This window comes from Eubalaena glacialis, chromosome 19 (genome assembly GCF_028564815.1).
Source record: "Eubalaena glacialis isolate mEubGla1 chromosome 19, mEubGla1.1.hap2.+ XY, whole genome shotgun sequence".
NCBI lineage: Eukaryota > Metazoa > Chordata > Mammalia > Artiodactyla > Balaenidae > Eubalaena > Eubalaena glacialis.
In genome coordinates this window covers 45,404,029-45,425,947 of record NC_083734.1, presented here as the reverse complement: position 1 = coordinate 45,425,947, position 21,919 = coordinate 45,404,029, and the positions used below count along the sequence as shown (strand labels likewise).

Below are 21,919 nucleotides of genomic sequence, written 5' to 3'. Positions count from 1 at the left end.
GGGGCTCCTTCTGGTGCCTCGACAGCTCACTGTCCTCCCTTCTTGAGGGTGTACTTCTGCTTTGCTTAATAAAACTCCTGCTCCTTAAAACTACTCTATGTCTCTCAATTGAATTCTTTCCCTCGAGAGGACAAGAACCCAGGAGTCACCGTTCCACCGGTAACATGGGGATGGCAGAGAAGGCCCCAGGGACAACCAGGCCTGAAGAAGCAGAGACGGATCGGCAGCAACCCAAGATGGTCAGAGCTGCCCCACCCTACCCTCTGCCCACTGGATGTCACAGGACTGGGTAGCCAAGCCCCAGGACAGCAGGGGTGGAACTCCCCACCAGGCCAGCTCGGCGAGGGGTGGGAGCCAGAAGGGAAGTCAGAAAATTTAGGCAATCTTTCCCTGACGTCTGAGTGTGTGGACTGAGTTCATACCTGCTACAGAGATGCTAAGACCTCACAGGTTCTCTAAGGATCGCTATTAAGATGAACCGAGATATTATATAAAATACCTGGCAGTGTGCTGGGACACTAATTTTTCCCCTCGCCACAGTGAATTCCATCCCACAGCCCTGATATGGGCGTGGAGTCTACTCGCTCTAAACCTGGCTTCTGCGACTCTTGGAGCCTCAGGTGTGAAAGGATGGAGCAACCCTATTCCCTGAGATAATCCCCATCAAGCACAGTTGATGCTCCAGGGCGGTGGCTCCTCCCCATCCTTACCTTCCGTGGTGAGGCTGTCGACGAAGAGGGAAGAGGAGGTGGTGGTGAGGTCTCCGTCAAAGGGGCTGAAGGAGCTGTCGGGGGAGGACGAGAAGGAGTCCTCGTCCTGGAAGTCCTCACACGTCCTGCCCTCTGCCTGCAAGAGAGACCCGGTGCTGCCCTGGACAGAGGCCTCGCCGGCGGCCATGCTGCACACAGGAGGATGGTGGGGCGCCTGCATCCCTCAGCGGCCAGAAGATTTAAGATTCCGGTGCGTGGCCCAAGCATGGTAATCTAACCAAAGCTGGGCTCTGAATACATTTAAGCTTTCCACTTTATCCTGAAAGCGTCTTATCTTACAGGGCAATTTATCTGTCAGCTGCTTCGCATCCTTCCTGAAAGAAGGAGCTGAGATGCCAATCTTAAATAAAGCGAATCTGTACGTTCACCAACAGCCAACGTCAGAAGTAGGCTTCTGGATGGACAAAGTTTTTTTTTTAAGGCCAGAAACAGCTCACCCAGCCTTATTGATAAAACAGATGGTGGTGAGCACATAGCAGTAATTCTGGGCGTTCGCATTTAAATGCTGGGCCTGGCACCTTCACCATCTCACCAGCTGTGAGCTGCAGGCCAAATCACTAAACCTCTCTGAGCCTCAGTTTCCCGCTCCGGTCAGTGGGGGCACTGGCCCCCAGCGCCCGGGGACCGTATTAGGATTAAATCAGAGCAAGTGCAGGGCAGCATGTGGTGAAGTGCTGGGCGCATGCGCCGTGCTTGCACTGCAATGGAGGGAGGAAGGGAGGCGGAAAGGATGCATGGATGAAAGGGTCTGTGTCAGTATAAGGTGTGAGAATTGGATGCTCCCCACCCGGAGTCAAAGTGTTGAGCATTCTGGAAAATTCCAGCAGTGAGAGGGAACCTGCATGGGATTCTAAATGGGAGGTGCCAGGAACAACCCTCCTCGTTCCCAGAACCACTGCCTTCCTCAAATGCCGGAGGGCTGGAGCCAGGTAGTCGCTTTTTGAACATCACCAGGTGCACAGCCTCCCAGAGGATCCCGCTGTGGCCAAGGCCATGCCCAACGTACCCTCTGTAAGGACCAAAAGAGCCCCTGGAGAGCTGCCGCTCCAGGCCAAGTCACCAGAAGTGCTTGTCTCAGGGACCCATCGAGCCCTCAGAAACCTCCCATGTGGGTCTAATTGGCTCAGAGCAGACAGGGAGACAAGCCCCAGGTGGAGGGGAGAATTTCACCAAGAGCCAGAGATGCCTTGAGAAGAGCTACCCAAGCTAGTAGCCCTGCTCCTCCCCACACCTGGCTCACTTAAGCCTCTCACCTCCTGGGCACAGCCGTAGGACAGCCACTCCTGGCGGTAGCGGTCAAAGCCACTGGAGCATCTGCAGGGGAAACCAAAAGGCCAGAGGTGTGATGGGATTGACAGAGAAGCCCTCCCCTTCACCTCCCCCTATGCAGTAACAGCTCTCCGATGATAGCAAGGAGGGGGCGAACCTCCCCAAGACCACTGGGCAGATGCCGTGGGAGCGAGAGTCAGACCCTCCTGTCCCCTCTACTCCTTTCCCCAAAGGAGGGGAAGCTATTTGTGGCGTCTTCTCCCTCCTCCTGACCAAGCTCCCCAGGACCAAGGCCACATCTGCCCAGATATGGTGTGTGTAGGGAGCTGACAGATTGCATGACCTCTAATGACCTTTAAGGCCCTCCTGACTCCGGGTGGCCATGAAATTGCTGAGAATCCAGGGAATTCACACACATGTTCTCATCTGGGGAAAGTCTTACTCATTCACCAAGCCTCCTTTCTTTGTGAAGGAGTCTAAACTTGTCAAGGAGGGGCGGGGCTGAGGGTGGACATCAGCCAATCTGGCCAACACCCCCTGTGTGATCATTGAAGGGCAGAAGTCAGGGTCCTGCCAGAGACTGGGAGAGATTAAACACTGGTTGACAAGGGTTCCTGGAGGACAATGAGAGCTCAGCTGGGCTGGAAGATGTCAAGTGCTTCCCTAGGGAAGGGGTGTGGTGCGAGGATGAACCAGAGAATGCTCTCCATGGCGTCATGCTCAAAGTTCCGTTCTTCACTCTTTGGTGCCAGGAGAATCCACCAAGCCCTACTTAAGCTCAGGAACCTCCACATGGGAAGATAATATCCCAAGCCACCAGTGCTGCGAAAGGATTCGTGGCTGGTTAACTCTGCACCAGCAACTGCCTGCCCATCTATCCGAGACCTGGTGAGGCTGAGGCTTCCAGGCGCTGTCAGTCTTTCCTTCTGAAGATGCCTCTGAGCTGCTCCTCCTGCAGCAGGGGCAGCTGAGCTGAGCCATCCACACCCCCTCTGTCAGGTCCTCCGTGCCCCCTACTTTGAGGGATGGAAGATTAGGGGCATTGTTGGGGGCTGGGGACTAAAGTTTCTTTTAGGCCAAACTAACTGGTTCTTTCAAGGACTGAGCCTTTGATAAATGTCTAAGAGCACCCCTTTCCAAGCTCGGGGCCAACCAACCCAGATGCAAAGGAGAAGGGCATGAGAAATGGCCATTGTTTGCGTGCCTCCTGAATGCCAGGTGCTGCCCCAGTCACATGCTGCTCCGGCACTATCTCATGGGACCCTCGTGACAACACCGTAAGACAAGGGTTATGTATGACCCTCATTTCCAGAGCCAAATCCTGGAGTCAAAGTCACCCATAGACTTCAGAGTGGGTCACTGGGGGGCAATAGGGATGAAAGGAAAATACCTGCATGATATAAGTGAAATAATCTAAATCAGATCTGGCCCCAGCACGGGGAGGGGAAGCTCTGGGAGGCTGCAGAGGGCAGAGTAGGTGGAGGGGAAGCCGAGAACCCATGTGGTGGTTTCAAGCAGCTGTTGGTGGGAGAGACCATGGTGACCGGCCCCCTGCACCAGCTCTGACCTCTGGCTTTTTAGGAACCTGGAGTCAGCTCTCAGTTGAAGCTGAGGCTCCAGAGATCTGTCAAGAAGGGGCCCGTGCTCGGTGAGCCCAGGCCCACGGACATCCGGGGACAGGATCCCTGATGGAGCTTCTTTGTCCCGTAGTTGACATAACCCAGCAAAGGCAGTGTCCACACCCAAGGCCCTGCCCTCCCACTGACCAACTCTCATTAAACTGTCATAGTTTTCTGGGTTTGGGCCTATGCATTAAGTGGGGGTGTATCAAGCCAGGGTTTTGCTTTCATCTGACCCATTTTGCAGTTCTCATGGCTCAGCTGTTGGTGGACACTGAGTCATGCGGTGGCAGCCAGCCCCAGCATTCCATGGCTCCTCTGCAGTCATCTGGATTATCTCCCTACGCTCAGACAGTGACTCTCAAACTCGAAAGTGCACAAGATGGACCACACCGCAAAGCTCCACGCCAGGAAGAACCAACCTGGGGTGTACCCTGTGTACTCTCTCTGAGGCTCTCTGTGCCTTTCATGTGAAGGGCCCTGAACACTTTGCAAAAATACTATCTGGTATTTGAGGAGTTAAAATAACAGGCATGTTCCTCACCCACATCTCCCCGAATCACATAACCCCAGCCCATTTTACAGGGAAAACAAACTGAGGCCCCAAGAGAGTGAATAAGAGCACAGCTGTTGGGAAGAACACCTGGGAGGCCTGATGAGGACCCCTCTCTCCTCCCGGCCCAGAGCTGTGTCTTGTGTGCTAGGCAGGCTGCCTATAAAGGCAATGGCTTCTATTTCTGCACCAGGATACTGGAAAGGAGCAAAGGAAACACTGACAGATTCAGGACAGCTGCAGAGAACTCAGAGCCTCTATAATTTGCAAATTTTCAAGATTGCCTTAAAGGCTCTTGTAGTTCATAGGTTTTCCCACTCTCATGGGAGCCCTAGTCCCCAAAGAAATTCTTTTTTTTCCCCCTGCCATTTATTTATCTTGGACAGGAGAACAGGGCTCAGATTCTGAGTCTAATCTGTGAGGGAATGATTTCAGAACAAGGAGAGGAAGATGACTTGGATTTAAGAACTTTATGCCTGAACCTGAATCTCATCCAGAATTTTCCCTGCTTCCAAAACCAAGCAAACACAGCTTTGTCACTTGTTCCAACTTTCCACAGACGTCTGCAATTTCCACACCCATGGTTTTCAGGAAACCCTTCTGCAACCTGAGAAAGATCTTGAGGTGCTGATTTGGGGTCATGGGGTTCTCCTCCAATGGCAATGGGTCTTAGGCTCATCCCGTCTCTGAGCCGGTGGATCTCACGCTTGTTTGCAGATGAGGTACCATGTGAAAATGCAGGCTCTTGGGCTTCTCTCCCAGAGACCTGACGCAGGGGGCCAGGGGTGGGCCCCGGGAATCTGCATGTTTAGCGCAAGCCCTAGGTGATTCTGGGATGCTCACAGCTGTGGACCACTCTTTGAGAAGCCTGCCAGAGGATGAACCAACCCCCCCAGGTGTGAGGAGGGAGCTGCAGTAGCTGGAATCTCTGAATGGTCTTCCAGAAGTCTAGTGTCATCACAGGGTGACACAGAGTCACCTTGATGGGTCACAAGCCTCAGGGAGACACTCACTTTCATGATATTCTTGTCCTAAGTGGCACAGTAGCGCTGGCCAGAGATACCCTCATGTTGGTAATGAGGCCTGAGGCAGGGAGTGGGGCCGTGCCACCATCTGCCCCCCTGCACAGTCTGCCTGTGGGAATAAGAGGGTGAGCCTGGTACAGACCTCTGGAGGACATGGCACCAGCTGCAGTTGAAGATCAGGTCTGAGGACATGCAGGTGTCGCAGCTCCGATGCTGCAGGCAGGCTGCAAGAGAGAAGGCAGCGGCCCCTCAGTACCAGCCCCTCCACAGGCCTCCAAAAGGTGCAACTTTCCTGAATGCTGGGTCCTTACAGAACTCTGGAGGCTCTGACCAGCAGGGACTCTAGAAGTTTTTAATGCCACCCTCACTTGAGTCCAGCCTTGATTCTCTAATTCTCCCTCTCTACCCTCCCTCACTCCCACCCTTCTTTCCTCCCTCCCTCCCTCCCTCCCTTCCTTCCTTCCTTCGTTCCCTCCTTCCTTCCTTCCTTCCTTCCTTCTCTCCATCCTTCCTTCCTTTTGTCACCAGGGGGTCAGGCCCTGAGCTGGTGCTGGTGATTCAGCAGTAAGACCTGGTACTTTCTTGGGCCTTACAGTCATATAGAAAGACAGACCCTAAGCAGATCATCAAACAAAAATAACTACATAATTATCATTGTGATGAGGTTTACGAAGGAAAATTACAGGGCGCCATAAGCACGTACAAAGGGATCGCACCTAGTCTGGAAAGTTATACTTCTGGCCTATTGCCTACAATTACAGGGTTGCAAAGGATTTTTTTAAATCGAGATATATTTGACATATAACATCATGTAAGTTTAAGGTGTACAACATATGGATTTGATCCCTTTATATCGCTGTATGGTTGCCACTGTAGCATTTGCTAACGCCACCATCACTTCACATCAGTATCATTTCTTCCAGTGCTGGGAACAATTAAGATCGAGTCCCTCGGCAAATTTAGTGTTTACAGTTGTGTTGTCTACAATCACTGGAAAGGATTTAAGATGTCCTGGTTTGACCAGCTAGCACTCCCTGCTCCTAGGGACTGTTTGTGTGGCTGGATTGCCGTCAGAGGCCCGCTCCTGGCCTCTCCAGCTCCTCCCAGGGAAGTCTGGGCGCTGAGTTTTTGAGAGTAAACCAGGCCAGGCATACGGAATTCCATTCCTTTCCTCTCCCTCTCCTCTTGGAAGTGAGCTCTTCCCAGGGGGTATGCTGACCTCTGCTCATCCAAGCTTAAATCTTCCCTGGAGAGTTACCTGACCTCTTGGTGCCTTGGTACCTCACTTGTAAAAGAGGGATCGAGATGCTGTCTGTGTGGCAGGCCAGCTGTGAGAGGGTTTATAACAGTGCCGGCCACGCGGTGAGCCAGTGAATGCTATTTGTTATCGACTCTGGTCCATCATTCCCCTCAATATACCTATCAGGTGCTCATTCACTCATTTATTCTTTCAACAAATATTTATTGAGCGTCTACCTCAGGCCCGGCACTGTCCCAATGCTGGAGATGCAGCGTGAACAGGAAAAGACAGAAGCACTGCCCACATGGAACCTGCAGTCCAGTGGAGGAGACAGCCAACAAATACACAGACAAACATATCCACCCTAGGGTTGCCAGTGGTGAGAAGGGCTGGGAGAAAAGCGGATCAGATCAGGGAGGTGGAAGGACGGTGGGGGATGTGTTTTACTCAGGGAGGTTGGGGAAGGCCTCTGAGGAGACTGAGAGAGCGAGGAAGCCAGCCTGGCAGCTCTCCTGGGGGAGAGAAGTCCAAGCAGAGGGGCCTCTGTGTGCAGAGGCCCGGGAGGAACACGTCCCAGGGATGCTCCCAACAGCAGTCAGAATGCTAGCCGGCTCAGCAGAGTGGAGAGCTGGAAGGTGGTGGGAATGGGGTGGAGGGGAAGCTGGGGCCTAGCTGGGCAGGGCAAGGGTGGAGCGCAGGGAAGTTAGTGGGAGCAGCTGCTGGAGGGTGCATGGACCCCTAGCAGAGAGGGCCCGGGGAGCAGGAGGTACGGGGGCTGGATTTTAAGAGTTGTTCACTTGCTTAAATGCTGCCCACTTAAGTGAACCAGAATGACCTCAGGAGTGGCAAGCAGCTGCCACAAAGCCCATGCATTTTATTATAAGGACAGACAGGCGCTGACCCGGAATAACTGCGTGCAGCATAAGGGCTCATCTGATGAGCAGCTGAACAGAACATGTTGGTAGCAGCCAGAAGTGACCACTAACTACAGAAAATGACCACTCATTCACTAGACATCACATACATTTCTTCTCTCTGTGAGTTTTCATGGGCCTGGGCCACAGTCCATTAATGAGGAAATCAGTTTGCATTCTGTGGACCCCCAACAAGGTGGCAGGTGGTAACCAGCCCTTGGTGAGTGGGAGAAAAGCTGCTGTGGGCACAGCGTGGTCACCTTCGGTCACCTTGTGGGAGGGACAAGCTGTAGGTGGCACTGTGTCCTTTTGTCTACCAGGGCTCTGCAGACTTTGGAAGGATGGAGGGAAAGCCATCGGCAGAAAATAAGCAGGGACCGACTTGGCCCAAGAACGAGAGCGCTCTGGCTGTTTTGTTCTCTGGTGCATCCAGAGGGTCTAGAACAGCGCCCAGCGTGTGGTGGGCAGTTAACAAAAGTTTATGGAATCAATGAATAGTTGCTTTTGTTATCCCCATTTTACAGAGGAGGAAACTGAGGCTTGGAGAGAGTCACAGAGCTAAGAGTGGCAGGTCTGGGTTTGAACCAAGGTCTGTCTGAGCCGAGAGCCTGAGCTCCTAGTCTCGAGGTCCCGCTGTGGGAATCCCCCTCCCCAGCTCCCACCTTCACCCCAGGCCACCTTTTCATGAGTCTCTTCTAGAAGAGGGACCAGCCATGGAGTGCTATGGCTTGAAGACAGTCCAGCCACACCTCTGGAAGAATTTTGGCTAAAAGTCCTCCCGTACCCAAAGGTAAGGGAGAAAGCCTGGGGCTGTGGGGTGCAGAGTTTTCTGAGGACAAAGCAAACCGGCCTCCCGGGGGTTCAAATCACAGTCTTGGTAACACTGTCCCTTCCCCTACATGGGAGCTCATGATCGTTCCCAGGGACTCTGGAGACCCCTTAAATGGCTCCAGTCAAACTGAGAAAAAACCCTGGGAGCCTCGTGGGATATTCATAAAACCCACTGACCTTTATTTCTCATCTGCATTTCAGATGTCCTGTGTGCTATTAAATGCTCACAAAATTCACTGGAGGGGTGGGAAGTGGCTTAAATGTACAGACAGTGTCCCAGAAACGCATTCCCAGGATGTTTCACTTCTTCCGCCGCAGCAGTTAGCCCTGCCCTTGGATGTCCTTGTTCCCAAATGCAGTTTATCCATTCCTGGGTTTGCTCTCACCAGTCCTTGAGGAAGCCCTGCCTAGGGGGAGGGACACTAGGGTGGGGGCGGGGCTGGAACCGCAGGTGTCCTTGTCCTGTGACTAGGTGTCAGGGACCGTCCTCTTTTCCGGGGGAGGACACCTGCTGGGACATGGCCTAGCATTCTAGAAGACCCTTCCTCCTCTTCTTCTTTCTTCACCCCCTGCTCCCAGAACCTCCAGGGAAAAGGAAGAGGGGGAAAGAGAGGCAAGAAATGCCCCAGAAGGCAGGGAGAAGGCCGTGGCTTCAGAGGGAAGCTGGGAGGTACCATGAAACAGGAGAGGAGATTAAAACTTTCTTTAAAAATAGAACGAGAGTGCTGTCCTTCCCTCACTCTCCCCAGCTGCCCTGACCATATCCTGAAGAACATCCAACCCCGATCCTCTGGGGTCCGCAGCAGCCGCTGGGGCCCCAGCCATGGTGTGCCTTCAACGGCAGGTGAGTGGGGTACAGAAGAGGGACAGGACCAGGCCCCCTGGATCTTGGAGGGCTACTGGCTAAATCCCTCTACTGCCTCCTGCCTGTGGATGCCAGCATCATGCCTCCTCTAACGAAAATACAATGATAAACTTATGGACCCACTCAGTTCCTGGATTATCTTTTCTGGGAGCTCAGTGTAAGTTCTCAGAGGTACCTCTTTCCTGGGTTTCAATTATGTGTTAACAACAATAGCTGTCATGTATCAAGCACAAGCCATGCCCTGGGCCTAGGATGTGCCAGTTAATGTCTGAGCTTTCATTTACATCCTCAGCTCTACCTACTGTAGTTCTAACCCTTACTGTAGCCCTGGGAGGGAGGTGGTGTTAGGCCCATGTTACAAATGAGAAATGGAGGCCCAGAGAAGTTAGGTGGTGGTACCCAGACAGGCGACAGTGGTGGGCCTGGGATGGAGCTCAGTCTGACTCCAAAGCTCTTTCCAAGATGGTGGAATGCCTCCCCCCCATCAGTGGGAACAACCCTTAATTACTTGGTAATGGGGTGAACTCCACGGCAGATGTGCTGGTGACCTTGCTGGGGTCCAGCTCCACACGGTGGTATTCAAAGATGGTCCTTCGCCGAGATTCTGAAACATAGGCAGAGCCTGTCATCAGGAGCAGCTCATGGCCAGAGAGCTTCAGGGCCTGGACCTGGAGCCTGACAGGTGGGCAAGAGATTGTAGTGAGTGGAACCGGGAGTTAGTATGCAGCCACTGAGGGCAGGAAGTAAACCCATCATCCTGGGATAATGGTGTTGAAACTGTGGGGAGACAGGAGAACAGGAGTTGGCCTTGAGGGGAGAGCTTTGTGTTATAAGCAGGTTAATAACGCAGAGGCCCGGCTGTTCCTGGGGTCAGGACACAGGGGGTCCACACTTCCCCATGCCTCTGTGACTTCACAGCTGCTGTTCCCTTGATCCATAATGTTCTTCCACCCTTTCTCTTCTTCTCCAGCTCACCCTTCCAGATCCAGCTCAGGGCCACTTCCTCTGAGCAGCCACTCTAGACCAGCTGCCTCTTATTACCCCCTCTGCCCTGTGCCCTCCTCTCACTGCACTTACGTTGTGTGGTCATTAGGGTTGATTTGGAGGGTGGGGACCATTCGACTATGATCATCTGGCCCCGAACCTGACCCACAGGGAGCACTCTGCAAATGTCTGCAGATGGACAGGCTGACCTTGGAGAACCTCTCCCCTCCTTGATGGAGGGGAGAGCAAGGTTCAGGGCCTGGAGCCAGGCTTATGTCCTGCCTCGGTCCCTGCAGAAACTTCCTACAGGACCTCAGAGTCAAGAGCCCTGAGTTCTGAGTCGAGTCTGCTCCTGACAAGCAGGATAACCTTAGGGCCTCGGTTTTTTGTCTGTGAAGTGGAAAGACATTAACACCTGCCCCAACACCCTTGGGAGGAAAAAGCTGGAATTGTAGATGAAATGACTTCTCCTAAAATGGCAGTCTGAGATGCTCTGATATTTCCCACGAAACCCCCATGCCCACCTAAGAACCGTGACTTGGGGTTGGTTTCCTTCAGCTCCAAAAGGCAGGCCGTCAGCCGCTGAGCTGCGTGAATGAGTTTTCCCATGAGGGGAAAGGCCCACTTAGTATTTGGTCTGCCCAGCACCCCTTCTTCCTTCTGGAAACAGAAGGAACTGCCCCCAGCCCCTTCCTACATGTGGTCTGTGCTGCATCTTCTTTCATGACCCTGCCTCCCTGGCCACACAGTGATTGGTCCAGGGCTGGGCATCTGATGAAGTCAGACCAATCAGAGACCTTCCCTGGGACTTTTAAACTATAACCAGAAGGCCCTTTGCTCTCCAGTAATACTGCTAAGAAGATGCAAGCTCGGCGTCCATGAATGGCCATGGTTCCAGTCTCATGGGGAAAGCCAGAGGATGAAGCCATCTCGTGGAGAGAAACTGGCGGCATTCCAGGCTCTGGAGTCCCCAGACCTGCCCTGGTCCTATCTTCCCAGTTGTTGGCTCTTCCTTTGGTTCTTTGGGCTACTTTAGTATCCCCAGTGCACTCCTTTTCACTTAAGCTAGTTTCAGTTGCGTTTTTTTCACTAGAAGCCCAGAGTAGGTGGGCTAAGTTTCTCACTCAGCTGAAGGTGATTTGGAGAAAAGTTTCCCGAGGTGGTAGCAAAACTCAGGGGGGGCATCCATGAAAAGGAGGGTGTCCTGTGCAACCGCTGGGTGGCCCATCCTGAATGAAGAATCTAGGGGAGCATCCACTGCTCAAAAGAACATCTCAGCTACGTTTCTGTCATTTATTTATCCTCAATTTTGGAACCGTTCCCTCCTACTTAACCCAGGATTGAACCCCAGGTGGTCTGACCCAAAGCGTGCTCTCTTCGCACCACACCCCGCTGTCCTGCTGCAGAGCCTAGGGACACCTCAGCCCCTGAAGCATCCGCGACCACAGAATATCCTTGAAACATTCTGTGCAATGAAAAGGAAACTGCTCCGGCGCCGGTGGCCACAGCGCTACCCCGGAACTAAACAGGAACCTGCAGTCCACCTCAGAGGCCTGTGCTTGAAATGCGAGCACTACCCACTCACAGGTGTGCGCGCGTGCACACACACACACACACACAGAGGTTTTTTCTAATACAAGAAAGGCCCTTTGTCAAGCAGGGGTGGGTCTGAAGGAGATTGGGGTGAGGAAGGGCACTTTTCCGTAATTCAACTGCCCAGAAGAGGCACCAATTTTCAATTCACCAAAGGCCCATATGTGCTACAGGGCCCTCCCTGTGTGACACCAACTGCTCTGCGAAGGTGGACTGGCTTTGAGTGAGCCTGCAGGATGTGAGACATTAGGTGGGGGATGGGGAAGTTCCAGGCAGCCCTTCACAGCTCCATCCCACCCACCACCCCCAGAAGCCATCTCTCCTAAAGAATTACTCCTTTTAACACTGAAATGGAATAGGATAAAAAATAAAGGCGAAACTTCAGGTCTTCCGAGGTGCCTGAGGCCATGGGGTCTAGACTCTGCGTAAACATTTCTTTCTTAATCTGCCTCGTCTTTCCAGGCTCAGTTCAAATGACAGGCCCCCCTTGAAGACATCCCCCACCCTCGGGTGCAGTTAGTGGCCCCTCCTCTGAGCTCCACAGCCTCCTGTGCACTGTCCAGTGTCACCTGTTTCACAAACATTTACTTTGCTGGCCACCTCCCCCAAGGCTATGAGCTCCCCGAGAGCAGAGCCTACAAGTTATAGTCTCTGTCCCCCAGCCCCTCGCGCCAGGCCCTGCACAGAACAGGGTCTCAAGAGATGACTGTGAATGAATGAATGGCTTACAAATAGTCAGGAAAACCCCAGCAACTTATTATAACTTCAGCCCGCAGCACAGAGGAAGAATGCCCTTCCTCCTCAGCCCACCACAGATTATGGCCTTTCTCAAAAGGGCAGCTGCCAACGGGCCACAAAAAGCCAGACCCTCACAAAGTTAGAGCTCAAAGGAGGAGGAGAATTGGCTTTCAGGATTTCTCCACCTGCAAGGATACAGGGGAGAGCCTGCCCTCGGTCAGAAGGCAGGTGAAATAGAAGGACAAAGGGGGTCAGGGTTGGGGCATGATAGAGACATGGACTTGTCAAGGGAGTCGAATTCATGGATAGAGACACACAAACAGCAGCTGGGGAAGGCGGGGCTCCCAGCAAACCCCACACCAGAATCTAGGAATGGGTCTCCCCACCAGCCCACTGGGGAGCAGAGGTGGGGATGTGCCTCAAGTGAGGGTACAGCCAGAGATGATCAGATATCCTCCAAAAAGCAACACAGCCCTACCAGCAAGGGTGGGGGAGATGTGTGTGGTAGGAAGTGGGAGGAGGGTGGGTGGGCAGAAACATATCTCTGATTAAAAATAGTTGCTCATGGGCTTCCCTGGTGGTGCAGTGGTTAAGAATCCGCCTGCCAATGCAGGGGACATGGGTTCAAGCCCTGGGCCGGGAAGATCCCACATGCCGCGGAGCAACTAAGCCCGTGAGCCACAACTACTGAGCTTGTGCTCTAGAACCCGTGAGCCACAACTATTGAGCCCATGTGCCACAACTACTGAAGCCTGCGTGCCTAGAGCCTGTGCTCTGCAACAAGAGAAGCCAACTTAATGAGAAGCCCGCGCACCGCAACGAAGAGTAGCCTCCTCTGCTCGCTACCACTAAAAAGAAAGCCCGTGCGCAGCAACGAAGACCCAAGGCAGCCAAAAATAAATAAATAGATAAATAAATTTATTAAAAAAAAAAAAAAAGTTGCTCACTTCAACTGCCAACTTGTACTTTTTTAAGTGTCTGGTTTGGCAATACTTTTATTTCTTGATAAACAGATCCCTTAATATCCCCGCCTGTGTTATTTGCTTTTGGATTATCTCTCCAACATCTGGGGCTTGGCCAAGGACGATGATGTCCATCTGCATGACCAACAGATCCCTGCCGGAACCAAGACGGTGGCCGCCCCAGCGCTACATTTCTGGCAGTTTGAGATGTTTCTGTTTTATCTCTGCTTCCATTCATCAAAGATTCAGAAACACTAAGGTCCAGACATGGAAAGCCCTGCCATGCAATCAAGAGATGTTCATGGCTCAAAAGCAAGGTTGGCATGTCCTGTTCTGTTTCCACACCAGACACCAGCAGGGAAAGGGTTGGTTTGGTCAGAAGAAATCAGACTGACAGGTCCAGCCACAAACCTCCCTCCAAAACGGTGGTTACGATATAAAAAAATCTAAGATGGTGGCTCAGGAAAAAGTTTTCATTTACTCATTCACATCTTCCTTTGCTCATTTGGTTATTCTTTTAATAATCATGAATTGAGCCCCAGCAGGGGACCCCAGAGATAAACACAATGAGGGTCCTGTACCCCAAGGAGCTTTCAGCCCAGGAGGGGAGGGAGGAGAGACCTCCTCAGCACAGATGCAATGTAGAAAAGGGCAGAGGGAGGAGAGGAGGTGAGAAACGGCAGGGCTCAGGGAGCAGAGTAGAGGGGAAAACAGAAAAGAAAAAAAAAAGAAAAGTGAAAAACGGGGCAGGGGAGGGGGAGGGGAGAGGGAGGGGAGGGGGAGGGGAGGGGGAGGGGAGGGGGAGGGGAGGGGGAGGGGAGGGGGAGGAGGGAGGGGGAGGGGGAGGAGGGAGGGGGAGGGGGAGGAGGGAGGGGGAGGGCCCCAGGATGGATAAAAAGCTACAGTGAAGAGCACTGTAAAGGATCCTTTATCAGGAGCAGGGAGAAGACAAACTGGGCCAGATCTGGTGATGACACCCCCCCCCCATCCCCACTTGGCTGCTCCTTCTCACTCCTCCGCAGCCAGTTCTGGGGCCTCCCCCTTCCCCACCCAGCTGCCCAGCACCAAGGTACAGCACAGGCCTCTGCCACATTTCTCAAGCCTGCTTTTGAAAGGAAAGGAAAGTTCTGGTAAAGGAGAAGGCCCAAGTGTTCAGGCCGTCCAAGGCCATTCTGGGGTCAGCCAAGGGGTGGGCTACAATTAATTAATGAATTAATACAATTCCATTAATTCAGAATCTCTGTCAGTTTTGACGCTGGCTACCCTAAAGTTGCTTTTATACTGTCCATGAAAGAAAGGGTTTCTTAAACAAATGAATAGAGGAAATTATATTGACTTCTGGGGGCCCCTCCAGTCAAAAAAAGAGTGTATCAGCTACCCTCTATGTTTTGCGTGCTTCTGCAAACAGACGCTGCTAATCTGAATCTTTTCTCTGCATCAAAGCGTGCTCTGCAGACTCTCTGCTCCAAAGTCTGCAGAGCGGTTTCTGCAAGGAAGTAATGGTAAGAGAAACTCTGGTTGTTTTCAGTATTTTCTTCCCTCAACCCCAGGAATGAGACTGTGCAGAATTCCCTCCACCCTCAGACAGGGGTGGGAGGAAAGTGTTTGGAGCCTGGGGGGAGGAGAGAGTCCCCCAGACAGGGTTCAGGGACTGGGGGTTTCTTGAATAGTGGGGAGTGAACTCCACTCCTCACAGGGCCCCAGGCAGGGAGGAGCCGAGCTTGGGTACAAGGGCAGTGACATCACTCATTCTGTAGGACAGATGGGTTGGGACAACGGGAATATTCGAGGTGAATATCCCGGTGATAGGGTCTGCGGACCAGAGGCCTCTACCTGAACTTCTATCATGGTTTTTTAGGATTTATTGTTATTTGCAGCTCAACCAAATTCAAACGAATTCCCTGCTTGCTGGGTTGAATATCAGACCCAGAGGGATCTGATCTCTCAGCCACATAAAAGCCATCACTCCGAAAAGCAGAGGTTGTAGCCCATTTTAAAACCCAATGAAGGCCACGGATACTGCCCCAGAAAAATGCATGCACGTGATATGCTCCACCCGTACATCTATGTTCCTTCTAAAGTCCCTGCCTGCACACCCAAGCTAAAAAATATCTGACAAAAAGAGATGCGATTATCAAAGCACTCACCCCCCAAACTCAGATGTCAGGTCCTGTTCTCACTTAGTGTCACCACAGGGCAGAGGACAGGGTCTCTGCTCCGCCCATTCCCGTCAGCACTCACTCTCCAGCTGCTACTCATTTTTTGAGCGCCTGCCCTGCTGCAGGCACTGGGCTAAGCGCTGGGGCCACGGCCAGCCCCCAAGGAGCTCACAGCCAGTTGGGGAGAAGATGGATGAGCCAGACAGTATCATGAGTTCTATATTAAAGCTTTTAACAAAGTGCCAGGGGGATGGAGGAGGAAGCCGTGAATTCTGCTGCATGGAGGAGGCAACATCTGAGCTGGACCAGTGAATGAGTAAGATTTGCCAAGTGGTAAAAGGACTTCAGGTGGGGGGCATTTCATACGAGGAACTGCATCAGAAAGATGCAGATAGCCTTTGGCATGTTTGGGGAACCCAGGGCATGCAGACCAGTGCTGCCCGGACAGAGTGGTGGGTGACAGAAGGGTCTGGAGATGAGCCTATAAAGGTGGGCTGTGACCATAACATACATGAGAAATATAATGAACACTGTTGTCTGTTACATACGGAAGTTGTTAAGAGAGTAAATCCTAAGAGTTTTCATCACAAAGGAAAAAATCTATTTTTTTCTATGTCTTTAATTTTGCATCTATATGAGATGGTGGATGTTCACTAAGCTCATTGTAATCATTTCGTGACGTATGTAAGTCAAATCATTATGCTGGACACCTGAAAGTTACACAGTGCTGTATGTCAATTACATCTCAATAAAACTGAAAGGAAAAAAAAAAAAAAAAAAAAAGGTGGGCTGTGCCCAGCATCAAAGGACTTTGAATTGATGCTTTGGGCAACAAGGAGCCAGAGAATGACGTGACCAGATCTGTCTGGCAGTGACAAGAAGGAATGGGGGACAGAGGGCAGGGAGACTGGAGGCCAGGAGCCGCTGGGCAGAGTTTGGGAGTCAGGCGTGGTTTTCGCTTGGCGGGTGGACCCAGGATCTCCGAGAACAGCAGCTGGAGTCACCGAATCCAGTGGCTCCCACAACAGAGCCCTTGCGTCTCCTCCTGGTCTCACAGGACAGGAGCAGCTGCCCTCCTGTTATTTCAGGTGGGCTCTGCTTCCTCCCCCGCCCCTCGTTACCCCACCTCCTCACATCTCCCTGGCTTGCTCTAAAACAGCCTTTCATTCCAGAATCACAGAGTAGCCTCAGATGCACACACTCCTGGGGGATCTGACTTCCTCTAATCCACCCTCATTCAACAGCTGGATCCAACACACATTTCCTGAGACTCTCCCACTGGGCACAGAGAGAGCCCTGTGAGCTGTGAGGGAGGCACAGACCCCGCCCTGATAATGTATTAATGCACGGGGAGGGGGGTGGCATGGACACCAAGAATGGTCCTTCCTGCAAAGCAGCCTGGGTGTGTGCACACAGGGCTGTGGGTGTTTGGGGAACTGAGGAGGAAAGGAGTCACCCCTCTGGGTGGAATGGGAGTGGGTCAGATTTACAAAGTCTCAATAGTGGACCCCAGGGTTTAAAAAACAGAAGATTTGGGTTTCAGTTCTACCTTTCATAGCTGTGTGAAAGCAAGTCAGGCCACCTCTCTGAGCCTCCGTGTCCTCATTTAGAAAGAAACAAATGTACAGACTTCGTTTACAATGTTGCGAGGATGATCCAATAAGATACTGTAAAGCTCGGTGTCTAGGGATGGGATTGTAATCGTGTGGTAAGCAGCCTCTAAAAAGGCCCCCAGGGCTTCCCTGGTGGCGCAGTGGTTAAGAATCCGCCTGCCAATGCAGGAGACATGGGTTCGAGCCTTAGTCCGGGAAGATCCCACATGCCGCAGAGCAACTAAGCCTGTGTGCCACAACTACTGAGCCTGCGCTCTAGAGCCCGTGAGCCACAACTACTGAAGCCCAGGCGCCTAGAGCCCGTGCTCCACAAGAAGAGAAGCCACTGCAATGAGAAGCCCACGCACCGCGACAAAGAGTAGCCCCAGCTCACCGCAACTAGAGAAAGCCCGTGCGCAGCAACGAAGACCCAACACAGCCAAAAATAAATAAATAAAAAATTTTTTTAAATTAAAAAAATAAAATAAAATGGCCCCCAATGATCCCTGCCTCCTGGTGTTCACACCCTGTGTAATCCTATCCTGGGTGTGGGCTGGACCTAGTGACTTGCTTCCAACCAGCAGAATATGGCAAAAACGATAGGACCGCACTTCTAAGATGAGGTTACAAAAAGACTCTCGCTTCCATCTTGCTCACACTCTACCGCTGTCTTCCTTGCCTGCTCTGATGGAAGCCAGCTGCCACGTTGTGAGCTGTCCTATGCGGAGGTCCACGTGGCAGGAACTGAGGGGGACACTGAATCTTGCCACAACCACATGAAAGCTCTTAAAAATGGATCTCCCCCCAACAGTCACTGAGGTAACCCTGGGAAACACCTTAAGAACAGCCTGTGAAAGACTCTGAACCAGAGGACCCAGCTAAGTCATGCTTTGCTTCCTGATCCACAGAAACCCTGAGATAATGTGTTTGTTGTTTTAAGCCTCTAAGTTTTGGCATAATTTGTTATGCAGCAGTAGCTAACTAATACAATCAGGGTGATACTGAAACTCTTTAGTAACCAGCTCAGTACAGGCGTTAACCAATCAGAGCAGATGCTGACTGCAGCAACGGAGCAGGGTCTGAGCCACTCGCTAGAGCACTGGGAGGGAGTTCAGGGTGGGGACAGTGGAGGGTCAAGTGAAGTGGTGGGAATTAATCTTATGGAAATACTCACACAAGGGCATAGAAGTACCTATTTGCAAGAATATTCACTGCAGTGTTATTTGGTGTAGTGAAAGATTGAAACAACTGAAAAGTCTATGCACAGGGGACTGGTTCAATTAAGGTACATCCACACAATGGGCTATCACACAGCCATTAGGAAGAATGAGACGTGTGCTGATACAGAATGATGGGCAAGATATACTTTGTTCAGGAGCAGAACAGAGGACATCATATGACATCATTGGTGTTAAATATACATATGTATACTTACCTGAAGGCTTGTAGCCCTAGAAATACCCTGGTAGCCCTGGTTGCCTCCAGGAAGGGGAATTGGAAGATGGGATCAGGGACAGGAGCGAAACCTAATTTTCCTGTCTCCTGAAACCCCCTGGGATGCTCCTTCTATCATCTGGGGGTGGGGAAGCAATTATGATTGTGTTCTGGGAGGACTCATAAACCCTGATTTGGTGTCTTTGGAGATTTTCTAAATAGAGGGTGTGCTGAGTGGAAGGGCCCTGGCTCCCCTCCCCCTCCACCACCAGAGCAGTGCCTCCCCCTGGAGATTTTATTGGAAAAAACGGTTCCTCTGCTTGAACGAAGAAAAGTTGGAACTCATTCTGCCCCTTTTCTTCCCTCAGTTCCCACTCAACTCTCCACCACCCCTCCACTCCCTGCCACTGCCATTGCCCCTGCCAGCCTGGCTCAATCCGAGCTGAGTCCAGCCCCATCCAGGGATCTGTGGATCCCTGGGGACTCACCTGGTACATCCGGGGATGAATTGAGAATCATGAAGGCATCTGACAGGCCTGCTTTGACGGGGTGCTGGGATGAGCTGATTTCCAGGACGGGCATAGGGATCTGCAGCGGGAAGAAGAGGCTCAGTCTACCCCTCAAACACTCTTGGGCCAGCCTAGACTTCCCCTCCGAGCCCCAGACCCATCTGCCTGCTGGGCCTTGCCTCTTGGAGGACTCAGACATCTCAAACCCAATGGGGCCCCATCCAAATTCCAAGTCTTCCCCACACTGTCTCCAAACACATTTCCTTTTTCTTTTCTCCCTCTTTGTGAATGGCACCTCCATGCAGGCCAGAGACCTGGGAGTCACCCTCAGTGCACCCCCCTTCATTTCCCTCCTCCTCCGTCTAATACATCTCCAGTCCTGTTAATTAGCTTGCTAACTGGCTCTCAAATCTATCCAGGTCTCTCCATCGCCCCTTCCCTACCCCAAGCTGGCATCACCTCTCTCCCACATCATCTCCCAGCATCCCCTCTGAGCCCCAGCCCTCTGCTCTCCACTCTGAAACCAGAGCGTCCTTTTCAAAGGCAAATCCGGTTGTCCCCCTGCACCTCCCTTCTCCGCCCTCACTCTCTCCCCTCTGGCCAGGCTGCCTTCTTGCAGAGCTTTGTACCGGCCATGCTCTGTCCTGCCACAGAGCCTTTGCATGTGTTTTCTCGCTCCTGGAGCACACTTCATTTCTTTGCTTCCTTAACTCCTACGCATTCTGCAGATTTCAATTCTTTTCCTCGGGAAAGCCTTCCCTGACCCCTGTTCAGGTAAAGAGCCCTGTGAAAGGCTTTCCTGGCATCTCAATTTAGGAGCACTTGTCACAGTGGCAATTCTATACTTGTCCCCGTGGCAATTCTATACTTGTCCCCACAATTAACATCTATCCCTCCAGCCAGACTCTCAGCTCCACAAAGGTAGGGCCGTCAGCCATCTTATTAACTGCTGTATCCCCGGCACCACATCCTATGTCTGGCACACTGGAGGATCTCGGCAGATAATTGCTGAATGAAAGAAAGGCCGTCTCTGCAGCTGGACCCACTCACCTCTTTGTAGCCAAATACAATGCGGCCATCTTGGTGCAGAGCTGCCTGGAAGGTGAAGCTGCCCCTGTCCTCCCGGTCCTGGAGGTAGACGTGGTCCCACTGAACAACAAAGACTGTCCCTGGTGAGGAGAGCAGAGACCTGGCTGGACAGGGAGACAGTGAGGGGAGCAGGGCCCTGCGGAAATGGTAGCCAGTGTGGATGGGCCACAGCTTGGCTTCCTTAGGGATGATGGGGCAGTTTGCAAATTTGACAGGAGGCAGGAACTGGGCAGCCCACAAACAGTCTGACTTCCAAGCTGAAGAGGAACCAGAAAACCCTTCTTCAGCTTCCCCACCCCCAACCAGGTACTGTGATGGACCATCTCCAACCCCAAGCACGCCCCTTCCTTCTTGCCTATCCTGACCCCTTGAGATGAAAAGGAGGAGAAATAGGAGAAACATCTGTTCTCCCGGGGTGGAAGGTAGGTGTTCAAGGGACAACCTGGTGAGAATAAGAAACAGTAAAAGTCTCTGATATTTATTTCACCTCTACTAAGAGCCAAGCGCTTTCATTTCATTATCTCATCAGGTAGCAGGCATTTTTGTCCCCATCTTACAGGTGAGGAAAAGGAACACAGAAAGGTAGGGTGGCTGTCTTGTTGTGTGACTGTGGGCAAGTCCCTTGCCCTCTCTGGGACTTGGGCTCCTCGAAAGGGGCTGGACCAAGGGAGCCCTGGAGCTGGGTGACTTAAACTCTGAGCTCTGATCTCACCATTGTCAAAGTAAGCAACTGTAGAGTTGTCGGAGCAGCCAGGGTTGAAGTTGGCCATCAGAGGAGCCACATACTGAGTAGCCGTGAGCATCCGATGGACCACATCACCCATGAAGATGAAGCCTGGGGTGGGAAGAAGTGTAGACAAATCATCAGAGATGGCCCAGAAGGGTTGCTTCCTCGTGCAGGAAAGAGCAGTGTAGACGGGGCTGGAAGTGAGTCTTGGACCTCTGTCCACCAGCCTCACATAGTGGGCATGGGTCTGGCATGTATGGAGCTAAAGGGCCCCAGACCAGAAGGTTCTCTCTGCGCCTCCCACCTCTCTCTGCCCCTTGGAAAGTGCACAGGAATCAAAGACAGGCTGCTCATATCAACTGGAAGCCTGGTCCCAGGAAGCAGGCTCTCAGTGCAGTCTCCTTGCTCTCATTTACAGACTCAGAAGCACAGGGGCCAAGGGACTGCCCACAGTGGCCTGCACAGACCCAGAGGGAGAGAAAAACACATACACACAGAGATACACACACACACAAGCAAGTCAGTCGATGTGAGGAAGCTGGGCTGAAACACTGATGACCTCTCTCCTGAGAGTGGGGTCCCAAGAGAGCCACATGTGGGACCCTCCCCAGTCCATCTGTAAAACCCTGTCTCCAGGGAACCTTCCCAGATAGGTCCCAAGTTCTGGCTGAAATCTCCACACCCTCTCCCAGTCCCACGGACAAGGCCTTACCTCCGGTTGCTATGGTGATCTGCCGCAGAGGATGCCCGTAGAAAGGGAAATCAAAGGACAAGACCACTCTCTGCAGGGGATGGGAGAGAGTCAGCATGGGCCAACCTTCAGGCCAGAGGGCTGGGCATCTACACTGCCCCATGCTTATCTGGATGGGATTGAGGCGGGGGGGGCACAGGCATGTCCAGGGCAGTACCACAGGAGGGCACTCCAACTCTGGCAAAGCCCCCCAGGGTCCCCTGGAAGGCACTTTCCAGACCACAGACCTCAGGCCACAAGCCATGCCCACTGACCAGGTGTGGTGGGCTGGCCCCCAGCCTCCCAGCCCAGGGCA

The 21,919-nt window shown here is 52.4% G+C and overlaps 1 protein-coding gene across 1 annotated transcript in view; it reads right to left on the bottom strand.

Annotated features, from left to right (window-relative positions):
* The window catches only part of PLXDC1 (plexin domain containing 1), a 60,780-nt gene that overhangs the window by 9,438 nt on the left and 29,423 nt on the right, over window positions 1–21,919 (bottom strand). The window contains exons 4-11 of the mRNA XM_061176173.1: window positions 21,586–21,655; window positions 20,859–20,981; window positions 20,108–20,226; window positions 19,037–19,136; window positions 9,595–9,690; window positions 5,379–5,460; window positions 2,024–2,084; window positions 711–846 (exon numbers count right to left, since the gene is read on the bottom strand). Of these exons, the coding sequence (XP_061032156.1) occupies window positions 711–846; window positions 2,024–2,084; window positions 5,379–5,460; window positions 9,595–9,690; window positions 19,037–19,136; window positions 20,108–20,226; window positions 20,859–20,981; window positions 21,586–21,655 (787 nt within the window). The remainder of the gene's footprint in view (window positions 1–710; window positions 847–2,023; window positions 2,085–5,378; window positions 5,461–9,594; window positions 9,691–19,036; window positions 19,137–20,107; window positions 20,227–20,858; window positions 20,982–21,585; window positions 21,656–21,919) is intronic.